The following is a 22,228-nucleotide window of genomic DNA, read 5'->3' as shown; positions in this document are numbered from 1 at the left end:
GTTTCTCTAGTTCTCTATTTTTAATATGCTGTTAGTGTTCTGCAGAGTGGTTGGAAACGTTACGAATGGTCTGATCTATATAATTGCTTCCACATTCACAGGTGATGATATAAAGTCCAGAGACACTGTGAGGCTGAGACTGTCCTTAATAGTGCGCATCATCTCCTTAATTTTCTTAGGACGAAAAATCGGTCTTATATCCCGTCTACCCAGGACTCTTCTTATTTCACTGGATACAGCGCCACAAAAAGGAAGAACCGCAAACGGGGTTCATCCTGTGAGTGTGAGTATTTTCATTTTTCCTTTTCTTGGAAAATGTTGCCTTTATATCATGTGCACTTTAGCCATTTTTTTCGGGATACATACTTCAGATGATTCACTTTGGACTTAAGTGGTCCTCGTCAGAAACAGTTTTTGCTCTATATACCAACATGTTCCAAACAGTTCTCTTCTGGTTGGTTGGCTTAAGGATTAAAGGGACCAAACTGCAGAGGTCATCGGTTCCAAAATACTAAAAATACCCACAGAGAATAAAAAATGTTCAACAGAATAGGAGACAGACGACACAGAACAAAAGAAACATAGACAAGGACCAGACAAAACGAAATAAAATCACACGGAGTGTGACGGTGGTTGGCCGACCATAGGAACAAAAAAAGGAAAAGCCAACCACCGAAAACACATTAAAAACTTAGTTTAAAACCGTAGGCCAAAGGCCAGAATCAACACAAAACAATAAAATAAAACAGAAACACTCAGATTAAAGAATAAAAACCCCCTGCCCGAATAAAACGTAAAACTAAGTCAGCCATAACAGGGTCATCAGATAAAACGGCAGGGAGCGTATCAGGCAGCGCAAATGTCTGCCTGACCACAGCTAAAAGGGGGCAGGCCAACAAAATGTGGGCCACTGTCAAAGCCGCCCTGCAGCGACATACAGGAGGGTCCTCCCGGCGCAGTAAATAACTGTGTGTCAGCCGGGAGTGGCCAATGCGGAGCCGACAAAGGACGACTGAGTCCCTGCGGTTGGCTCGCATGGATGACCATCACACAGTCGTCGTCTCCTTAATGGCACGGAGTTTATTGGGCATGATCCGATCGCGCCATTCAGCGTCCCAAAGCGCAAAAACTTTTCGGCGGAGTACTGCCCGCAAATCAGTCTTCGGGAGGCCAACATCCAGAGATGGTTGTCTCCTGGCCTCTTTCGCCAGGCGGTCAACATGTTCATTGCCCGGGATACCGACATGACCGGGGGTCCACACAAAGACCACAGAGCGGCCGCAACGCGCAAGAGTATGCAGGGACTCATGGATAGCCATCACCAGACGAGAACGAGGAAAACACTGGTCGAGAGCTCGTAAACCGCTCAGGGAATCGCTACAGATAACGAAGGACTCACCTGAGCAGGAGCGGATGTACTCTAGGGTACGAAAGATGGCGACCAGCTCAGCAGTGTAAATGCTGCAGCCAGCTGGCAACGAACGTTGTTCGCAATGGTCCCCTAGAGTTAGCGCATAACCAACACGACCAGCAACCATCGAACCGTCAGTGTAAACGATGCCAGAGCCCTGATACGTTGCGAGGATGGAAAGAAAGTGGCGGCGGAAAGCCTCCGGAGAGACTGAGGTGTTCGGGCCCTGTGCCAATTCCAGCTGAAGGCGAGGGCGAGGCACACACCACGGGGGTGTATGCAGAGGTGCCCGGAAAGGAGGCGGAAGAGGGAAAGCCCCAAGCCCGGAGAGAAGCTCTCGGACGCGGACCGCGATCGTACATCCAGCCCTGGGCCTGCGGTCTGGAAGATGGACATGCGACTGTGGGAATAGTAGCTGATAATTAGGATGCCCGGGCAAGCTGAAAACATGGGCAGCATAAGAAGCCAGCCAACGTTGCCGGCGTAATCGCAGTGGAGGGACACCCGCCTCCACAAGAATGCTGTCCACTGGGCTGGTCCGGAAAGCACCAGTGGCAAGGCGGATCCCGCTATGGAGGATTGGATCCAGTGCCCGCAGTGCAGATGGGGATGCTGAGCCGTAAGCCAGGCTCCCATAATCCAGACGAGACTGGATTAACGCCTGGTAGAGCCGTAACAGGGTAGATCGGTTGGCGCCCCAGCGGGTGTGGCTCAAGCATCTCAGAGCATTGAGATGCCGCCAACATGCCTGTTTAAGCTGCCGAATGTGAGGCAGCCAAGTCAGCCGGGCATCGAAAACTACACCCAAAAACCTGTGGGTCTCCACCACAGCAAGGAGTTCGTCCGCAAGATAAAGCTGCGGCTCAGGATGGACTGTTCGGCGCCGGCAGAAATGCATGACGCGTGTCTTGGCAGCCGAAAACTGAAAACCATGCGCTACAGCCCAAGACTGCACCTTGCGGATAGTGCCCTGTAGCTGACGTTCAGCAGCAGCAATGCCAGTAGAGCTGTAGGAAAGGCAGAAATCATCAGCATACAGGGAAGCGGAGACAGAATTTCCCACCGCTGCAGCGAGCCCGTTTATGGCGATTAACAACAGGCAGACACTGAGGACAGATCCCTGTGGTACCCCGTTCTCCTGGGCACGCGGAAGTTACGATACGACAGAAAATTTCTGATAAAGATCGGCAGAGGGCCCTGAAGACCCCAACCATGAAGCGTAGAAAGGATGTGATGATGCCATGTCGTATCGTACGCCTTCCGCATGTCGAAAAAGACAGCGACCAGGTGCTGACGGCGGGCAAAGGCAGTACGGATGGCCGACTCCAGGCTCACCAGATTGTCAGCGGCGGAGCAGCCTTTACGGAACCCACCCTGAGACGGAGCCAGAAGGCCCCTAGACTCCAGTACCCAATTCAAGCGTCGGCTCACCATCCGTTCGAGAAGCTTGCAAAGAACATTGGTGAGGCTAATGGGGTTCTTGCCTGGTTTCAGAATGGGGATAACGATACTTTCCCGCCATTGCGACGGAAACCCACCCTCGACCCAAATACGGTTGTAAAGGTCGAGGAGCCGTCGCTGGCAATCCACTGAAAGGAAACAGTTCTCTTCTGAACAGGATGATGGAAACTCTGTACATTAAGATATAAATTGGTACACAGAGTGGCTGAGATGCCCATCCACCTGTTGTACTAAGATGTCTAGGAATGACAACCTTCCTTCCTTCTCCATCTCGACAGTGAATCAGATGTTCGGATGTATGATGTCCATATGTTCCATTAATTGTTCGAGAGCTTCTGTGCCATATGGCCAGACCATAAATGTATCGTCAACATAATGATAAAATAAGGATGGATGGAGGGGGCTGAATTTAATGCACATCCCTCAAAATTCTCCGTAAAAATGTTAGCCAATGATGGAGACAACAGAGAGCCCATTGCCATACTGTCCGTCATGTCATAAAATTTGCTACTACACAAGATGTAAGTGGTCATCATCACATGCCAGAACAACTTTATGGTTTCAGGAAGAAAAAGGTCCACCAGCATTTTCAAAGTGCCCTCCACAGAAACTTTTGTGATCAGCGATCCCACATCCTTTCTCCATGAATATCTGGGAGATTTTGATGTGATGCTCCTGATGATTATGATGGAGGCTATTGTTAAAAGTTCAAGATTTTATCCTGAACTGACACGGGGAAAAAAAAAGAATGTTTTACATATCAGTGCCATTGCAAAAGACTATGTTCTCAAGTTTGATATGGGCAGAGGTACTGATGTAGCCATCTTTGAGGTGAAGGTCAACATCGAGGAAGGTGGCTTGGTGGGTTGAGCAGGACCAGGTAAAGTGAAGAGGGAGAAGGTATTGAGGTTAGGGTGTTCTCACCCTCATTTCAGATCACAAAGATATTATCAATGAATCTGAACCAGGCTTAGGATTCTGGGCGTTTAGGAAAGATTCTTCTAGATAGCCCATGAATATGTTGGCATAGGATGGTGCCACGTGGATGACCATAGCTACACCCTGGATTTGTTTGTAGGTAATACCTTCAAAGGAGACATAATTGTGAGTGAGGATACACTTGGTCATGGTGACCAGGAAGGAGGTTGTTGGTTTGGAATTCGTCGGGCGTTGGGAAAGGTAGTGTTCAATAACGATAAGGCCATGGGCATTAGGGATGTTAGTATAAAGGGAGGTGGCATCAATAGTAATGAGCAGGGCACCATGTGGTAAAGGAACCAGGAACTGTGGAGAGTCACTGGAGAAAATGGTATCTTTTATACAGGAGGGTAAGTTGTGGGTAATAAGCTGAAGGTGTTGGTCTATGAGAGCAGAGGTTCTCTCAGTGGGGGCACAGGAAACGGCCACAATGGTGCGGCCTGGATGGTTGAGTTTATGGACTGTAGGAAGCATATAGAAGGTAGGAGTGCAAAGTGAGGAGAGCGATTGACTCCAGGGAGTTGTAGGTTTGAGGAGTGAGATGGACTCTGGGGAGAGGTTCTGGGATGAGTCTAAGGAATTGAGGACAGACTGTAGATCATGCTGCATTTCTGGAACGGGGTCATTGTGGCAGGGTTTGTAAATGGATAAATCTGACACCTGATGGAGTCCTTCTCCCAGGTAATCCTTTCGTGTCAAGATGACAGTGATCGAGCATTTGTCAGCAGGTAGGATCATAAGGTCGGTATCAGTTTTTAGGTGATGGATTGCAGTTCTTTCTGCGGACGTAAAGTTAGTTTGCATGCTAAGGGTTTTGGGGAATGATGGTGAGGCAAGGTTTGAGGTTAAGAAATTCTGGAAAGTTTACAGGAAGTGATTTGGGGGCAGTGGGAGTGGAGCACAGATGGAGGAGCGAACTGAGTCAGGCAGGGTTAAATTTTGGTCTCTGGTTGAGTGTGACTGTAGGGTTGGTGATGAATAAGTGTTTCCTCAGCCTCTTCCTTATCCCCATCCAGTTGCCTCTCTCATCATGCACTGCTGTTCCTAGTCTGGCTTCAATTGTCAGAGACTGCGGTCATGTGTGTGCGAGTTACGTTTGCATGCGCGAGTGCGTGTATTATGTGTCTGTCATCTATTTTTGACAAAGGCCTTGTTTGCTGAAAGCTTATTGTGCGACAGTCTTTTAGTTGTGCCTTTCTGCGACTCAGCACCTCCATTATATGGTGAGTAGCAACTATCCTTTTCATAATATTGTTATATTCCATCCTGGATTTTCCATTGTTTAAATTAACACATAATTTATAGAGAGGTGACCATCTTCAAATCTATTCAAAACATGCCCTAATATAATAAAGCTAGAGTCCCACATTAGAAGAATACAAAATCATCTTTTATGGTGTGAACTAGGTACTACTGTGCCTAGTTTGCACAAAATTTTGGAATATGTTTGACAATGTGTAGCTGGTTTTGTTGGTATTTTTAGAGGATGTCACATTGAATTCATTATATTAGGATATTTTTTAAACACATCCAAAGATGGTCGCCAGAGACTGAAATCAACAATCTGAAGCCAAAAAATTTGGTGATCACTGACTGGAATAACATATTTTACACTTTCTGGATTAATGATTTTATTCACAGCCAAATCACAGCTTGCGATATCATCTTTTGCCATCAATATGTCAAGAGCAAAAATTTTAAAGTGTACTTACCTCAGTTCTCTCATGATCCACTGATCTCTTTCTTCTTTGGAAGTGAACTGACTACCACGACCTTGTTTGGCATATAATTCTTTCCTTTTTTGTTCCTTCAAGGCAAGCCTGAGAGCAGGAATACATTACAGTTACAAAATAATGAAGACAACATGTTGCACCACCTTAAAAATAAATAACATCAGATCAACAGTATTGTATGTATGACCTGCCTTTTCCCCAGAAATGAACTGTTGTTCAACATTCCAACAATAACAATTTGCAGCACATGCATGCAGTTTTACATACTGCGGCCAACCCTGTTTTAGGGTATTATTAAGACCCTGTTTTGGGATTTTATTATAGTTAATTGGTTCTTGCATGTCGAACTGAACCCACATTTTCCAAAGGGACAGTACAACTGAGCTACAAAGATGCATCCTAATACTAGTGAATACCTAGTACCATCTTTGGAGGAAATTACACACACATATATAAATTTTGGATGTCAGGAAATTAATGCTTTTTGACAGACACATAACACTTGTAGTAAGTGGGTGCACTAAACTATGTAAAATTCATACTTGGTTAAAAGATTGGATAATATACCAATAGCAAATGAAAAGAATGGTCAAAGTGTACTATAATGTCAAATGTTTTCAGTCATTCAACATTAGTTAAAGGAAGTATGGGAAATCAGTGTAGCCTCTGAGAAAGCATCATCCAACAGTCTGCCTGCACTGAGATGGAGAAACAACAGAAAATATCTATATCTGGAATATCAGGAATGGGTTTGAACCTTATTGCTCATGGGTATGAAAGAGAGATTAGGAATAAGAAAGTACCTGAAAAAGCATACACATTAAGCACAGTCCTAAAGTGTACTGCACCAAGCTACTAGCTCTTGCATCATATTATTATGCAGTTGTATATTGTCTCTGAAAAAATAATAGCATATAACTGACTTTCCTGTTTTCCAGGTCTTGGTCAGGCTGTAATGCCACAAGACTGTAGGGAATGAGGGAAAAGCTGCAGAGGATCGATGACTGGTAGCTGTCAATCTCTCTCAAACACAAAAATCCACTTTCACATGAGCAATAATTTATTTCTCAATGAAAAGACTCTCTTGTGAAATGCTGGCTATGAACATCAACTGTTGTCTCAACTCAAGAACTGCTTTTCAACATGTAAAGATACACCACAAGCAATAATAAAGTGCAGTGACTGTGTGCACTATAGGAGTTGCACAGCACTGTTTCTTCAACGACAATATACAAGTCATGTTGAACATGTCAAACCACGCAATATGTCTGAAGTCCGCTTGAACATTAACTGAAGACAATGAGAACAACCTGTTCCCAAATTTCATGGTTTTAATGAAGTAGCCTCATAAATCATAAGAAAGAAACTGACTTAAAATGGCACGGGGAAAGGGGAGGTTATACTGAGGAAATGGACTCATCTAAAATTAAGTCTCTTGCTTACTGTTAAACTGTCTTGGAGACTAGTTCTGAAAGTGGATGGAAAAGAAAGATATAGGAGAAGACAACATACACAAATATGGCTGCCACTTCCAAGACATTGTTATTTGGTACAACTCAGAAAACCATTAAACAAAACAAAACCGTTATGTAGCCAAATTGAAAAAGGGCCTAGTTTGGCACATACAGCTTTCAGAACAACCTAGAATAGTGACAATATTTCACTTATTTATGCAGCAAGTGGTAGTGCCCAAAGTTGTTCAGTGTTGGAATGTTCACCTAAGCAAAACAATTCTAGTTTGCATTAATACCACACAATCACATGAGGATTTCACAATGTCCTAACTGGTTTTGACTAACCAGTGTTCATACTTAAACTAAAGGCACATGCTGCAGTATCTGCCTTTAGTCTGAAGATTACCACTGGCTGGGCTAAATGGGTTAGGGCATTGAAAAATGCTCAAGCAATTGTGTGGGATTCGGATCAGCAATTTAAAGGTTTTCCAACTAATGAGAGAATTGATTCATTGGGGCAACCTCTGAGAGAAGTGACACACAAGAGTGAAGATGAATATTGCACAATTGTTTCTGTGTACACGGAGAAACTATGTTCACATATAATATGAGTTGCACTGTACAGTTTGTTATGTTCACTGTCATTAGTGTTTTTAACGATGTGTGATAGTAAATGATTAACACGAAAGTTGTATCCAGTGGTTTTTCTACAAATTTTTTAGCTGGTCCATCGTGATCAACTAAACAAGTAACAATGTTTATACAAACTTTTCTAGGTACGGTTTTGGCAGTAATGAGTTAGCGAGATGTCGTTGCATGGATTTTGGATTTGTAGAGATTAACAGTAACAGAAAGACAGAGGGGAAATTTTAAACTTTGTAGCAATAGGAGAAACAGATAACAAAACAGGAACTAATGTGTGTACCCAAGTTGTAATTCAAAATAGCTAGTTTATCTACATGTCAATTTTGAGATGTTGTAATTGATTTGTTGGGTCTAATTTGGAATGTTGTAATGCGTGAAACGAGCTGATAAAATACCAGTATCTAGAAATGGCAACATTTGATGAAATTAGAAAAGTAAACAAAAATATAACCAGAATGAGATTTTCACTCTACAGTGGAGTGTGCACTGATATGAAACTTCCTGATAGATTAAAACTGTGTGCTGGATTGAGACTTGAACTCGGGACCTTTGCCTTTCGCGGGCAAGTGCTCTACCAACTGAGCTACCCAAGCATGACTCACAGGTTCAATTCTGCCAGTATCTTGTCTCCTACATTACAAACTTCACAGAAGGTCTTCTGCAAACCTCTGTGCTGGTTAATGTGATTAAATCTTTACATAAGTTAATTTTTTGAAACAGTTCCAGATGACATGGGCTGCACTGAAGAAAACTTTGCACGAAGATCTCAATAAGAAGAAAAGTTCTGCAGAGATTCACAAATTGCTGTCTTAATGGAAGAAGAAAGGGAAGAGCTTCTTTAGGAACATTTTCCGTAGTTAAAGAGATTGCCCACCACACTCATATTGAGAATGACTCACTATTCCAATGTCTGACTGACAAGATAAAAGCCAATTCAGGTGCAAACCTGCTATTTTACAGCACTGGAATTTGCGAAAGAGAGAGTGAGTGAGAGAGAGAGAGAGAGAGAGAGAGACAGAGAGAGAGAGACACTGCAAATAAGCTGTGAAATCATTTCCAAAAAGACTCAACTAACAGAAACATTAAAATGCAGCTTGCGACCCAAACAGAAATAGTTTCATTTTGGCACCCATGCCCATAATTTAAGTGATTACAACGACAAAAGCAAGGGAAGGAGATGCTTCAACTGCAAAGCATTCGGCCATATCTCATATGATTGCATACAGGAGAAGATTACTGTATTTACTCGAATCTAAGCCGCACTTTTTTCCGGTTTTTTGTAATCCAAAAAACCGCCTGCGGCTTAGAATCGAGTGCAAAGTTAGCGGAAGTTCTGAAAAATGTTGGTAGGTGCCGCCACAACTAACTTCTGCCGTCAAATATATGTAGCGCTACACAGGCATGCTTTGCAGGCACAAAGATAAATACTGGTGCCAAAACCTCTGCGTCAGTAAATAAATTAAAAAAAAAGGTGGAAGACGAGCTTTTTACTCTGCCCCGAGTTTCGATCACTGCATTTTTATACATTATCCAACGAAGTGAATACGAATTCCGTATTGTTCATCTTTGAATGTAGCAGCATTTCAATGTACTATGAAAATCCGACTGGCAAGACTGTTTGGGATGTTTGTCAATATGGCCAACTCTACGTTCGGAATTTTTTCCTACCTGTGAGAAGAGATGGTTGCTAATAGGAACTTTTATGAACTGTGAATCACATGCAGTATTCTCTTCACCATAAGAATAATACGAATATAAACATTTTGTCATGTATTGTTTCGTGTTTGCTGGTATCTCATTTAAATCCTGTCTGCCTAATACACTACGAAACTAGAGTGAGACAACAGCAAACGTGGAAGAACATACATATGTCATGTTTATATTCGTATTATTCTTATGCCTAATAAGTGATACAGTCAGAAATGAAACACGGCAATTGACTAGATTTTTAAATCTAAGATGACTCTAACTTCTGTGCAGAATGTTATGTACTAAAGAGGCGTCTGCAAAGATTTTCAAACGGAGAAAAATTTTCGCTAACCTCTCGTTCAGAACTTCTATCATACGCAGTATATTATTTGGTTCTTGTTGATCATTATCAAAGAAAGCAGCAGTGTAAGTAACAACAAATAGCAGTCTCTTGCCATTGTTTCGCCAATGAGACGATTCCCATCTCTCTCTCTCTCTTTTATTTTTTTTATTTTATTATTTTTTTTTCTCCCAATTGTAAGCGGCGGTAGCGTGCACAAAAGCAAGCCATGCCGCGAGCGGCGACAGGCCGTAAACACTCATTATCAGAATGCGACAAACAGTGCATGACACAGTACAGTAAAGCATTTTCACTTAGAGTGACGTAAATACCTATAACAAAGAGAACGGCGCTTATCAGATCAAAGAAAAATAAACAATCAATTCAAACCAGACGAAGCACGTGAAAAAGGAAGGGTACGCGTATAAATACGAACGGAGCGCGTGACGCAAAGCAATGGCTACCTGGTAAAGCTTAACTGCTAAGCTTACGACTCGAAGCATACTACTGTAGCTGTACTGTCATTCATTCGACCTAAATTGTGTTTCGTATTACAATGGACCAACTTTGTTTCGATTTGGAGGTGCGGCCTAAAACTTTTCTCTCCCCTTGAATTTCGAGTCTCAAATTTCAGGTGCGGCTTAGATTCGGGAAATTTTTTTTTCCTTGATTTCAAGTCTCATTTTTTAGGTGCGGCTTAGATTCGAGTGCGGCTTAGATTCGAGTAAATACGGTAACCAAAAGGTGGCAATGATTGTTATCACAGCTATGACAACTATTAACTGATGTAAATTTAAAAAGCCCAAATAAGTAACTGAGAACACTAACTGTCTGTGGCAGTCAACTTAATTTATTACAATAAAATGAGACAATGGATGCTCCAAAGACTGCAGGATACAGATGCTCCCTTGACAGGATTTGGGAACAATTATTTCTCTCCACAAGGGTATTTTAAATTACCATTGAGACTGAAGATCTGTAAATTAAAAGACACATTTATATAGTTTCCAGATATATTATGAATTTAGAAATGGTAGTTGGGAATGATCATCCACACCAGACTGAAGTTTTAATAAACATGGACAGAGTTACTATTAGGGATCTAGAAGGGGAAACTCTTCTCATACGTATTAGTATAGTATAGTATAGCAGACAAACCAGAATTAGATACTGAAAGCTCTGTTAGTAAGGGCAGACTGAAGATTCAGTAGCCAATTACACCCCACCAAATACAAAAAACAATGATGTCATAATGAAAAGTACTGTGACAGAAAGGAACCACATAAAGCAGACCCAAAAGCTTGTCACTAGGAGAGAAAGAAGTGGTTGATAACCAAGTCCAGGTGTGACCTGATCAAAGAATAATAGAACCAAGTTGAGAATATGATAGCCATATCATAGTTATAAAAAAAGAAAAATGGAAAGTATCACCTCTGCATAGACTGAAGACAAATTAAATAAAATCACAGTGAAAGGTCATAACCTAATGCCCCTTATGGAGGATTTTTAGATAAACTACAAAATGTGTGTGTGTTTTGCACACTAGACTCCACTACTGGACTTTTTTCAGATTCATTTAGAATAGGAAAGCTGAAAGTATTCTCCGTGACACACTCGGGCCAGTTCTAGTTCAAGCAAATCCCGTTTGGATTATCAAATTCACCGGATTCAGTATTTTATAGACACTGCTTTTTGGGCAATAGCTTGAGAAAAGATTGTACTTATTTACATGGATGATATTATAATACCAGGGAAGCATGAGGATAAGACACTTTAGTAGCTTAGTGTCGTTTTACAAGCTGCAGTAGAACATGGCTTGGAAATTAATTTTGCAACATGACAGTTCATGAAGAGAACTGTTAAGCTTAACAACAATGGAAATTCAAAGGTGGATAATAAGTGAAATAAAGGAAAGGCAACTATTCAAGTACAGCTCACTGATCTGTGACAGTTTGGGAGTAAGTACAGTAATCTGTTGAGTGTTTCTATACACAACACATATGGGTGATGGTTTGCGTTTCCTTTGTTTCATGAAATGTCAAGTTTCTTGGGAATGTTGTGCAGTGCGACAAATCCAACCTTTTTCAGAGAAGACAAAGGCAGTTTCCAGAAATGAAATCCATTGCAGCCATACAACGTTTCCTGGGACTAGCTTCTTAAATCAGAAAGTTCATCTCAAATTACTCTACAACTGCCAAACCTCTGAGTGATTTATTGAGATTTAATCAGGAATATGAATATGAAGAATGAATATGACAACAGGCAACTTCTTCGCATCCATTCAATCTGCCAAGAAACTTAAACATTAGAAAACATCATTAGAGGAAACAAGGAAAAAGATTTGGCGTGAAAATCCCAACTGTGTGAAAAAAAATAATTCTGACTCACATTTGATCATCATCTTGAATAAACTGGTCAGCCAGACCACATCCTATAGCTAGGGGACAATAATAAGAATGTTATTATTCTCAGCACATCACATCTTAAAGTACTAGTGAGTGAAGAAGGAATGAAAACCCACAAACTGTTACCTTCTACTATACCACAAAGTATGGTGTGGATGTCGTTGATCAAATGGTTCGTACATATTAAACTAAGGCTGTTTTCAGGAGATGGACGATGCATGTCTTTTATAATATCCTAGACGTCAGCAGTAAATATGTGGGTCAACTACAACCAAAAATCATCAACCGAAGATCGAGGCACTCATTGTTTTGCTGTTAAATTAACTCAAAAAAGGGAAACAACAAAGAGAAGGACAAGAGCAAAAAAAACTCATTGAACGAAGAAATGGCAGTAGAACAATGTCTTGGCACATTAAAAATACAGGTACGTCATAAAAGATTTATCGTACTGGAGTTATTTGTTCACACAAAATGTTTGTATTTTATGTTTTATGAATAACATTTTACATTCTAATATAGGTGATGATTTGAGAATGAACAAAAATGTTCTAAACTAACACTGATAAAAACATTGTTTGTTAACTCTGTAATTAATAAATAATAAATATAGTGAGTTGCAGATCATGATACCAACACAATGTTGGAATTATGTAAAATGGAAAGATGTGTCAGACTGGGATGTGCAAAGGAAACAAGACCAATGACATTTGAGAGAAACACAAGAAAGTCACTGGACCAAAATTTGTACGAAAAGTACTAAAACCATACAAGGTGAGATGTCAATGCTTGTTTCTAACAAGTGATGTAGATGAAGAAAAGTAATGAAATTCAAAAACATGTCACATTTCTGGGTAGGCATGCAACACTGTGTATACAAAACAGTAACCTAAAAGTATCAGAACTTTGAGATAAATCTTTGACTGAAATGTATACTTGACATAAACAGAAAAATACAGGTCTTGCTTTAACAATGCTGAGAATTCCTTTATGCAAATGTCATTAGGAGTCAAATAACCCCTTCCTGCAGTTATAGAATTATCACATTTTCCGCTGTTCTAGCGTTAACATGCGCACACATGCTGATCTCTTCACATCACAAATTTATTAGAAGAAGAAATTATGATCTGATTTGTAGACAGACACAATGAACTGTGAGAAGATGCTGAACTACAAATCTCAAACAATGGAAAACCTAGGATGGGATAGTGGGCAGGACATTTCTTGTTTCAGGGCACGACAAGAGGTAGTTCATTACCTCTGAAATGAGAAACGTCCTGTCCACTATCCCACCCCTCCCACAATGGTATTCTGCCATCTGCCAAACCCACACAATATACTCGTCCATCCCTACACAACCTCTGCTCCCAGCCCTTGCCTCATGTCTCATACCCCTGTAATAGACCTAGATGCAAGACATGTCACATACATCCTCCCACCTCCGCCTACTAAGTCTGGTCACAAACATAACCTACCCCACTACCCGTAAAACCAATCATGTGATCTACAAGCTAAGCTACAACCACTGTGCTGCATTCTATGTGGGCATAACGACAAACAAGCCGTCTGTCCGCATTAATGGCCACTGAAAAACCGGCCAAGAAATGAGTGGACCACCCTGTTGCTGAGCATGCTGCCAAACATGACAGCCTTCATTTCAGTAACTGCTTCACAACCTGTGTCATATGGATCCTTCCCCCCAAAACCAGCTTTTCTGAATTGCACAGGTGGGAACATTCCCAGCAATATATACTACGTTCATGTAACCCTCTGGCCTCAACCTTCGTTAGTCATTGTCTTCACCCATTCAGCCCCATCCCTGTTGCCATTCTAGCACTGAAACCACCCAGTCTTTTTACTTCTCTCCTTTTCTGCTTCCCCCCTCCCCCTCCCCAACTCTCCTCTGCCCGCCGTCTAACCTCTTGACTGCACAAAGCTGCCCTACCCTCTCTCCGCCTCGTCCCAGTGCGCTCCCAGCAGCACTTCACTGTCCGCCACCCCTACCCTACTATCCCTCTCCCTCCCCGCCCCAGCCTCCTCCTTGCCCCCATCCAGTTGCCACTCCCAATACACACTGGTGCTGCTGCTCGCAGTGTGGCTTCAGTTGCCAGAGACTGCAATCATGTGTGAGTGAGTTGTATTTGTGTGTATGAGTATGTGCAAGCGGGCGTGCATCCGTTTGTGTGTGTGTGTGTGTGTGTGTGTGTGCGTGTGTGTGTGTGAGAGAGAGAGAGAGAGAGCGCTATTTTTGACGAAGGCCTTACTGGGTGAAAGGTTTATTTGTGACTGTATTTTTGCTGTGCCTTTCTGCGACTCAGCATCTCCGCTATGTGATGAGTATCAACTTTCCTTTTTGTAGTATTGTTGAATTACAAATCTGTAAGACACAAGAAAAAAACCCTGACAACTTTAATGGATGTAGGAAAAAAGCTTTCATGTACTACGCTTGACAATAAAAAAAAAACACACACACACAAACTGGACCAGAATTAAAGTTGAATGTCAAGGACGTTGGTCCCTACCGAGTTATGAAAGTTAAAACAAATGGCATGTATGGCCTGTTACAAGAAGGTGATAAACCACAAGGTCCTGGGACTACAACATGAGTGAAACTGATGCAACCTCGGCTTGTCATCATCAGAGCTGGGTGATTGTTAGAATGGTAGAATATGGAGTTTGGATGGGGGATGACAGGTCTTCCTACCAACAACACAAGTGATGCACCAGAGAAGATGAATAGTACAAGCAGTTTTTGTGTGTGATGGAGAAATTACGTTCACAGGTAATATAGGAGCTACTCTGTACTGTTCCTTTAGTTCTTTGTTTTGTTATTGTTAGAGTTTGTAACTGCGTGTGAGTAACAAATGGCTTATGTAAAAGCCGGACCTGGTTTTTTTTTCTGACAGTTGTGACAAAAAATATAAAGAAGAAAAGAAAATAGTCAATCATTTAATCTACAGGGACAGTATATTACTGTTTACAAATCTGAGTATTAGGTGTTGCGAACATATGAGCCATCTGCATGTTAAAATGAGCCTATATGCTGTAACATCTCTTATGTCACAGATCACTTTTAATACTAAATATAAATTTTAGAGATACAGAAAAAAGGAGTTCCATGAAGGACCCATACCAGTTTCAACTCTGTTTTTATGACTGCCAGTAAATGTGTTGTATTAATGACCATTAACAACAGACTCTATGGAGAAACAATTACACAAATACTGTCACATGATGACAATTTAGGCACAGTGGGCAGTGTACCTTTTCAATGTATGTAGTGCAGAGGATGAAAAATTTAGCAGTTGGAACAAAAAATCTCCGAAAAAAGGAAAAGCTGGAAGTTGTTTTGTTTACCTGCAAGATTCAAAAGTACTTTTTAGTTTGGTTACAGGTGATCTGGGACAGTGAAAATTGAAAAGATATAAGACTGTGTGCGAGTTTGATCTGACCTGGTAAAAGACCACTGAATAAAACATCAATCTCATACATACTTCTGTAACTCATCAAGTATATCATATTAAGCACACTTCACTTGGCACACTAGAAGTCATAACAGTGCTAAAATTAAGATTTATTGTGAAACAACCAGTGGGATTGTTGGCTGATAACCTAATTTAGAAGCAGTTTCCAATTAAGTAAAATCTTAACAGTGTTGAACAACAGCCATGCTTCTGGAGCTATATTTTTATCGTTCCTCTGTTGTACACTGAGTCTCACTGTGAACATGGAGACAGTTAAAAAATCTGGTAAACATATGCTACAATTTCTTACCTACTTGATAGTGCAGTGAAGTATGAATTCATAACAAAGACATTGTTCTTTGAAAACTGAAAACACTAATGAGTTAACGTGCATGCCATGAGTTTAATGAGTGTTATGATAGAGGTATGTGTACCAGAAATTTAAAAATATTAGCAAACATTGCTTACTCTTTTGTACAGTCCTCCTCCTTTTTCTTCATTTCCTCATACTTTGGCTGTAAATTAGCTAATTCTTCTTGCCTGTGACTGATAGTAACTTTCAGCTTCGCTAACTCATTTTCTGCTCGCTCCTAAAATATTTAGGATTTTGAGAGGTTTCAATAGAATTATACATTGATGAAGCTATGTACGAAAAACTTGAGCATTTCTCTCACCTTTGATGTATTGTCACCCATAACTTCATCAGAAAGATCCTTAATTGTCAGTTCCAACTTCGTTTTCTCTTTCAGAAGTTGCTGCTGATCTGCACTTAACGTGTCCCTTTCTTCCTTTAGCGTCTGCACAATTTTCTTCGCTTCCTTTAAATTTCTTACTGCTGTCCTTATTTTCTCCTGCGCAACTTTCTGCTCAGCACTAAATTTTTTTTGCTCTTCCCCAGACATTTTACGCTGCTTTTCCATCTGTAAAATGGACATTAATAGGTATTAGTTACACTACTGTTCACACAATGGTGGACCAAATATAAACTGGATTTTTTATAAGTTTAACCTTCAGAACAATTCACACATACAAACTTATTTTTCTATGCAGCCTCCTGAATAGGTAACACATTTTTTCCCAGCAGATATCTACATCAACATCCATACTCCACAAGCCACCTGACGGTGTGTGGCGGAGGGTACCCTGAGTACCTCTATCGGTTCTCCCTTCTATTCCAGTCTGGTATTGTTCATGGAAAGAAGGATTGTCGGTATGCTTCTGTGTTGGCTGTAATCTCTCTGATTTTATCCTCATGGTCTCTTCGCGGGATATACATAGGAGGGAGGAATATACTGCTTGACTCTTCGGTGAAGGTATGAAACTTTAACAAAAGCCCGCACCGAGCTACTGAGCGTCTCTCCTGCAGAGTCTTCCACTGGAGTTTATCCATCATCTCCGTAACGCTTTCGCGATTACTAAATGATCCTGTAACGAAGCACGCTGCTCTCCGTTGGATCTTCTCTATCTCTTCTATCAACCCTATCTGGTACGGATCCCACACTGCTGAGCAGTATTCTAGCAGTGGGCGAACAAGCATACTGTAACCTACTTCCTTTGTTTTCGGATTGCATTTCCTTAGGATTCTTCCAATGAATCTCAGTCTGGCATCTGCTTTACCGACGATCAACTTTATATGATCATTCCATTTTAAATCACTCCTAATGAGTATTCCCAGATAATTTATGGAATTAACTGCTTCCAGTTGCTGACCTGCTATTCTGTAGCTAAATGATAAGGGAACTATCTTTCTATGTATTCGCAGCACATTACACTTGTCTACATTGAGATTCAATTGCCATTCCCTGCACCATGCGTCAATTCGCTGGAGATCCTCCTGCATTTCAGTACAATTTTCCATTGTTACAACCTCTCGATACACCACAGCATCATCCGCAAAAAGCCTCAGTGAACTTCCGATGTCATCCACCAGGTCATTTATGTATATTGTGAATAGCAACGGTCCTATGACACTCCCCTGCGGCACACCTGAAATCACTCTTACTTCGGAAGACTTCTCTCCATTGAGAATGACATGCTGCGTCCTGTTATCTAGGAACTCCTCAATCCAATCACACAATTGGTCTGATAGTCCATATGCTCTTACTTTGTTCATTAAACGACTGTGGGGAACTGTATCGAACGCCTTGCGGAAGTCAAGAAACACTGCATCTACCTGGGAACCCGTGTCTATGGCCCTCTGAGTCTCGTGGACGAATAGAGTCTTTTTCGAAACCCATGCTGATTCCTACAGAGTAGATTTCTAGTCTCCAGAAAAGTCATTATACTTGAACTTAATACGTGTTCCAAAATTCTACAACTGATCGACGTTAGAGATATAGGTCTATAGTTCTGCACATCTGTTCGACGTCCCTTCTTGAAAACGGGGATGAACTGTGCCATTTTCCAATCCTTTGGAACGCTACGCTCTTCTAGAGACCTACGGTACACCGCTGCAACAAGGTGTGTAAAATCGAACTGGTATCCCATCAGGTCCAGCGGCCTTTTCTCTTTTGAGCGTCTATTTCGATATCTTCCATTTTGTCATCTGTGCGAAAATCTAGGGAAGGAACTACAGTGCAGTCTCCCTCTGTGAAACAGCTTTGGAAAAAGACATTTAGTATTTCGGCCTTTAGTCTGTCATCCTCTGTTTCAGTACCATTTTGGTCACAGAGTGTCTGGACATTTTGTTTCGATCCACCTACCGCTTTGACATAAGACCAAAATTTCTTAGGATTTTCTGCCAAGTCAGTACATAGAACTTTACTTTCGAATTCATTTAACGCCTCTCGCATAGCCCTCCTCACACTACATTTCGCTTCGTGTAATTTTTGTTTGTCTGCAAGGCTTTGGCTATGTTTATGTTTGCTGTGAAGTTCCCTTTGCTTCCACAGCAGTTTCCTAACTCGGTTGTTGTACCACGGTGGCTCTTTTCCATCTCTTACGATCTTGCTTGGCATATACTCATCTAACGCATATTGTACGATGGTTTTGAACTTTGTCCACTGATCCTCAACACTATCTCTACTGGAGACAAAACTTTTGTGTTGAGCTGTCACGTACTCTGTAATCTGTTTTTTGTCACTTTTGCTAAACAGAAAAATCTTCCTACCTTTTTTAATATTTCTATTAATGGCTGAAATCATCAATGCAGTAACTGCTTTATGATCTCTGATTCCCTGTTCTGCGTTAACTGTTTCAAATAGTTCGGGTCTGTTTGTCACCAGAAAATCTAATATGTTATTGCCACGAGTCGGTTCTCTGTTTAACTGCTCAAGGTAGTTTTCAGATAAAGCACTTAAAAAAATTTCACTGGATTCTTTGTCCCTGCCACCCGTTATGAATGTTTGAGTCTCCCAGTCTATATCCGGCAAATTAAAATCTCCACCCAGAACTATAACATGGTGGGGAAATCTACTCGAAATATTTTCCAAATTATCCTTCAGGTGCTCAGCCACAACAGCTGCTGAGCCAGGGGGCCTATAGAGACATCCAATTACCATGGCTGAGCCTGCTTTAACCGTGACCTTCACCCAAATTATTTCACATTTCGGATCTCCATCAATTTCCTTCGATACTATTGCACTTCTTATCGCTATAAACACGCCTCCCCCTTCACTGTCCAGCCTGTCTCTGCAGTATACATTCCAATCTGAGTTCAGGATTCTTCTTGATCCCCTTTCCATAAAATGAACATGGCTGTGGCACGAGCCACCGCACGAACACTTAGACAGCACCACTGTCGTCAAATCTGTGTCCTTCGACTGCTTCTCTTTGTGGGCCAAACAAATGAAAACCCAGGGTGATAAGTCAGATCCAGAGCAATTACTGAATTTTTTGTTGAGTTCAGGCAGCTGTGAGGGTTTGACTGTTGTCACAAAGCACAATCACATCCTAGACTGGAAATTCGTGCCTTTCTTGATTATATGCAAATTCTGCAATAGTATGCAGCATTCAGAGTACGATATTTGTGGAGAGAAAATCAACAAGAATTCCCTTAACAAAAGCTGTTGGAAGAAGCTTCCCCAAGGAAAGATGGTTTCTGGCTTTGACAGGTGCAGATTCATGCTTGTTGTGCCATCCCATGGTGTTTTTTTTTATTTTTTATTTTTTTTTTATTCTGGGCTGTAATGGAGCACCTATGTTTCATTACAGATCACTATCAGGTGCAAAAACTGTTCCCCTTCAGCCTGGTAGTGTGTCAGTAACAGTTTGCACACCTCAAGATGATGACATCAATGCTCTGTTATTTGAAGATGAGATACACACCTTAGGGACACTTTCTGAAATCCAAGGCTGTCAATACTGATAGCCTGAACACTATCATAGCCTATGCAAACCTCGTCTTCAATAAGCTAGTTAAGAATACCGATATTCCCCTCAGTCTGAGCTGCATCCTCAACTATTTCTTGTCCTTGTAAAAACTGTTTATGCTACATGTACACTTGAATCTTTCTCAGGGTCTTTTCAAAATTTTGGACAATTTTAAGTCTTCTGCTATGAGAAACTTGATTGTAATGTGTTGCACAAACTGTAATTCTGACTAGAGAAATGTTATCATAATGTTCTAACTGTGGAGAAAAAGGAGGATAATCACTGGAAACAGAAGCAACAATGAGCAGAGATTGCACCTCTTTCTATTTAGGTGCATAAAACAAAAATTCCAGTCTGTATCAAATTCACCTTCTTAATTTGGGTTATTTGTGACTTAATTTAAAGCAATTCTTGTATTTCTCTTAGTATTTATCATTTAATTGTAAACAAATAAATGTTTTGTATTGTGACCCTTTCAATTTGATGTCACTTAAGCACACTTTTCTCTCAATGTCACTGCTTATAAACTAAAACTATTCCTCAACTGGTATCAAAAGGCATGAAATATCATCTTTTCATCCCAATGACACTTATGATTTATAAAATGTCAGTAAGACAGAATTGTGTTTGAATACTGTTATCATGATGTTACATGTATGTAGGTATGTAGCAGCATGTTGTTGTTGTTGTTGTGGTCTTCAGTCCTGAGACTGGTTTGATGCAGCTCTCCATGCTACTCTATCCTGTGCAAGCTTCTTCATCTCCCAGTATCTACTGCAACCTACATCCTTCTGAATCTGCTTAGTGTATTCATCTCTTGGTCTCCCTCTACGATTTTTACCCTCCACACTGCCCTCCAATGCTAAATTTGTGATCCCTTGATGCCTCAAAACATGTCCTACCAACCGATCCCTTCTCCTAGTCAAGTTGTGCCACAAACTTCTCTTCTCCCCAATCCTATTCAATACCTCCTCATTAGTTAAGTGATCTACTCACCTTATCTTCAGCATTCTTCTGTAGCACCACATTTCAAAAGCTTCTATTCTCTTCTTGTCCAAACTAGTTATCGTCCATGTTTCACTTCGATACATGGCTACACTCCATACAAATACTTTCAGAAACGACTTCCTGACACTTAAATCTATACTCGATGTTAACAAATTCCTCTTCTTGAGAAACGCTTTCCTTGCCATTGCCAGTCTACATTTTATATCCTCTCTACTTCGACCATCATCGGTTATTTTACTCCCTAAATAGCAAAACTCCTTTACTACTTTAAATGTCTCATTTCCTAATCTAATTCCCTCAGCATCACCCAACTTAATTTGACTACATTCCATTATCCTCGTTTTGCTTTTGTTGATGTTCATCTTATATCCTCCTTTCAAGACACTGTCCATTCCGTTCAACTGCTCTTCCAAGTCCTTTGCTGTCTCTGACAGAATTACAATGTCATCGGCGAACCTCAAAGTTTTTACTTCTTCTCCATGGATTTTAATTCCTACTCCGAATTTTTCTTTTGTTTCCTTTACTGCTTGCTCAATATACAGATTGAATAACATCGGGGAGAGGCTACAACCCTGTCTTACTCCTTTCCCAACTACTGCTTCCCTTTCATGCCCCTCGACTCTTATAATTGCCATCTGGTTTCTGTACAAACTGTAATTCGCTCCCTGTATTTTACCCCTGCCACCTTCAGAATTTGAAAGAGAGTATTCCAGTTAACATTGTCAAAAGCTTTCTCTAAGTCTACAAATACTAGAAACGTAGGTTTGCCTTTTTCTTAATCTTTCTTCTAAGATAAGTCGTAAGGTCAGTATTGCCTCACGTGTTCCAACATTTCTGCGGAATCCAAACTGATCTTCCCCGAGGTCGGCTTCTACCAGTTTTTCCATTCGTCTGTAAAGAATTCGCGTTAGTATTTTGCAGCTGTGACTTATTAAACTGATAGTTCGGTAATTTTCACATCTGTCAACACCTGCTTTCTTTGGGATTGGAATTATTATATTCTTCTTGAAGTCTGAGGGTATTTCGCCTGTCTCATACATCGTGCTCACCAGATGGTAGAGTTCTGTCATGACTGGCTCTCCCGAGGCCATCAGTAGTTCAAATGGAATGTTGTCTACTTCCGGGGCCTTGTTTCGACTCAGGTCTTTCAGTGCTCTGTCAAACTCTTCACGCAGTATCTTATCTCCCATTTCGTCTTCATCTACATCCTCTTCCATTTCCATAATATTGTCCTCAAGTACATCGCCCTTGTATAAACCCTCTATATACTCCTTCCACCTTTCTGCTTTCCCTTCTTTGCTTAGAACTGGGTTGCCATCTGAGCTCTTGATA

The 22,228-nt window shown here is 41.1% G+C and overlaps 1 protein-coding gene across 1 annotated transcript in view; it reads right to left on the bottom strand.

Annotated features, from left to right (window-relative positions):
- Positions 1–22,228, bottom strand: part of LOC126178550 (structural maintenance of chromosomes protein 3) — a 190,674-nt gene that overhangs the window by 106,004 nt on the left and 62,442 nt on the right. The window contains exons 8-10 of the mRNA XM_049924540.1: positions 16,252–16,497; positions 16,046–16,167; positions 5,563–5,670 (exon numbers count right to left, since the gene is read on the bottom strand). Coding sequence (XP_049780497.1) covers positions 5,563–5,670; positions 16,046–16,167; positions 16,252–16,497 — 476 coding nt within the window. The remainder of the gene's footprint in view (positions 1–5,562; positions 5,671–16,045; positions 16,168–16,251; positions 16,498–22,228) is intronic.

The sequence above is a fragment of the Schistocerca cancellata genome, chromosome 1 (assembly GCF_023864275.1).
Source record: "Schistocerca cancellata isolate TAMUIC-IGC-003103 chromosome 1, iqSchCanc2.1, whole genome shotgun sequence".
Taxonomy (NCBI): Eukaryota; Metazoa; Arthropoda; class Insecta; order Orthoptera; family Acrididae; genus Schistocerca; species Schistocerca cancellata.
The sequence above is the reverse complement of the archived record's forward strand: the minus strand, read 5'-3'. Positions and strand labels throughout refer to the sequence as shown.